The sequence below is a fragment of the Lolium perenne genome, chromosome 3 (genome assembly GCF_019359855.2).
Source record: "Lolium perenne isolate Kyuss_39 chromosome 3, Kyuss_2.0, whole genome shotgun sequence".
Classification (NCBI taxonomy): Eukaryota; Viridiplantae; Streptophyta; class Magnoliopsida; order Poales; family Poaceae; genus Lolium; species Lolium perenne.
In genome coordinates, this window is record NC_067246.2 from 95,092,070 (window position 1) to 95,094,156 (window position 2,087).

Sequence of the window (2,087 nt, forward strand, 5' to 3'; positions counted from 1 at the left end):
TCCGGCCGTCTCTCGGCCGCTTTTTCCAGGGCGGCTCGAGGTTTGTTTAAGGGCAACAATGGCCGCAAGAGGATGACTCGCGCACACGGGGATTTCTCGCGAACAGACGGCGCCCGATTGAGTAGCAACTCGCCATCACTGCCACGGCACGGGCGTGAGCCGTCCGCCGTCCACGCCGGCCCGCCCACCCGTGCGGGCGCGCGCACCGCGCCTGCCAACTGCTCGACCGAACCGGGTCCTAATTTCGTCCTCATGCCACAGGCCACAGCACGCCCGCCGATCGGTGGCTGGCTGAGCTTCGCCCCTCGTGATTAACTTACCGAACTCTCCGCCTGATATTTCCTATGGCCAATGGCGCCACTGCCCAGGACAGCACTATAAAAGGCGAGCGGCTCGACCATTTCGTTACCTAGCTAGCTCAGATCGAACTATCGATTCGATCCAAGGCAGCAAGGCACCACAGTCCACTAGCCGCGTACAAGGCTTCCTGTCTAGCTAGACCCCAATCGAGGTGGCTGCCATGGAGATGATGGCGGCGAACGGCGGCGTGGAGCGGGAGCAGCAGGGAGTGGGGCGCCGCTTCCAGATGCCGCTGCACTACCCGAGGTACACCAGGGAGAACTACGAGGTCATGCCCGAGTGGCAGCTCGACCGCCTCCTCTCCAACTACGGCCTCCCCGTCCAAGGCACCCTCCACCACAAGCGCAGCTTCGCCATTGGATCCTTCCTGTGGGGCGCTGGCGGCAACTGATCTCGTCTACCTTCGAACAGCTACCGCACCTACGGGTGACCCTGAGAAAGAGAGAGCGAGATGATGCACTGTATCCGTATATAGAGAAATCTGCTGCTCTGTACGTAGTAGAAGCTAGCTTGGATCTAGTAATTTCTTTTTCAGAGAAATGTAATCTGGTAATTCCTATATTTATCTACTACAACGTACTACGTGTGAGTAACATGTGTATGCTGATTTTAGACGAGATTTTTTTTCGAACTTTTTTCGCTGGTTGATTTTTGTATCAACTTTAAGCGAACCTTGAGATGTAATAAGTACTTCTGAACAAAATATGCTGGTTTTTAATAAAAGGCTGTGTGCATCATCACGATGCAGAAGCCGGGTTTATCCCTTTTCAAAAAAAAAAAAACGTAGCTAGTGGTGAGTGCCGTAGAACTGATGATGGAGTTGATTAACTTTGAGATATGTTTGTATTTGTATAACCATATTTAGACTTTAGGCTTGTATCGTTCAGCAACAGGCACTACGAACATAAAAGGATTTGCACCAGAGTCGCGTGACTGAGTTGTGAGGTTTGTTCAGGGTGGGAATGTGAGAATTAGAGTTAATGATGGAATTGACACAATACGAGGCACTGAAAGGTCTGAGAGAAGGGAATCCCCCATCACCCATGTTGATTAACATGATAGCTGATGTGCTGACAATATATCCTCGTCGCGTGCTAAAGAGGATGGCCATGTCTTACGAGTTCTCGTACCCTACCTCATGGAAGAGGGGCATCTGTTCTTAAGTACTCCCCTGTTTAAGATTTAAAGTCATGAGGGCTAATTTGACAGGATCAAGAAAATCCGTAACTCACCTAGTTAATTACTGCATGCAATAATAGTTTCGCATACATGAGAAAAGAGAGAGCAAAAGGAGGATATATATTGCGGGGAGAGAGGATAATAAATGATATATGTATGATGGTTCCTAACAATTTAAAAAGCTCTCTGACCTTAGAATCCCGAAAAAGGGAGTACGCGGATGACGCTATACTTTAGATGGAACATAGTGAGAGGATATGTTACCCCAATTAGAAACAAAAAAGTACTCCATCGATGCAGACATTGCAGCAAATTGGTATGAGCTCATTGCAATTGGATTAAAAAGTCTAAAGAAATATCGGATTGAAGAGAGTTCTAAAATATCAAAACAATATATACAACATCCTTCCAAAAAATGGATGATGTTGCAGTGAACTTGCGGTCAAAGTTCTCTAATTTGATTATCAATATATAAATATATAATTTATTACTAAAAATATATTAAATTAATAAATTTATAATTTATTAACAAAAGTCTAAGTAAATAC

The 2,087-nt window shown here is 46.3% G+C and overlaps 1 protein-coding gene across 1 annotated transcript; it reads left to right on the forward strand.

The window, feature by feature from the left end:
- Positions 1-395: 395 nt before the first annotated feature.
- LOC139837547 (uncharacterized) lies at positions 396-929 on the forward strand. The gene has a single exon (XM_071826949.1). It carries the CDS (start codon positions 521-523, stop codon positions 749-751), a length of 231 nt encoding a protein of 76 aa, XP_071683050.1. The 5' UTR covers positions 396-520; the 3' UTR covers positions 752-929.
- The last annotated feature ends 1,158 nt before the right edge of the window (positions 930-2,087 follow it).

What these genes read in the sequence shown, in the direction of transcription:
- LOC139837547 (XM_071826949.1), top strand. Translation starts at nt 521, where the DNA reads ATGGAGATGATGGCGGCGAACGGCGGCGTGGAGCGGGAGCAGCAGGGA.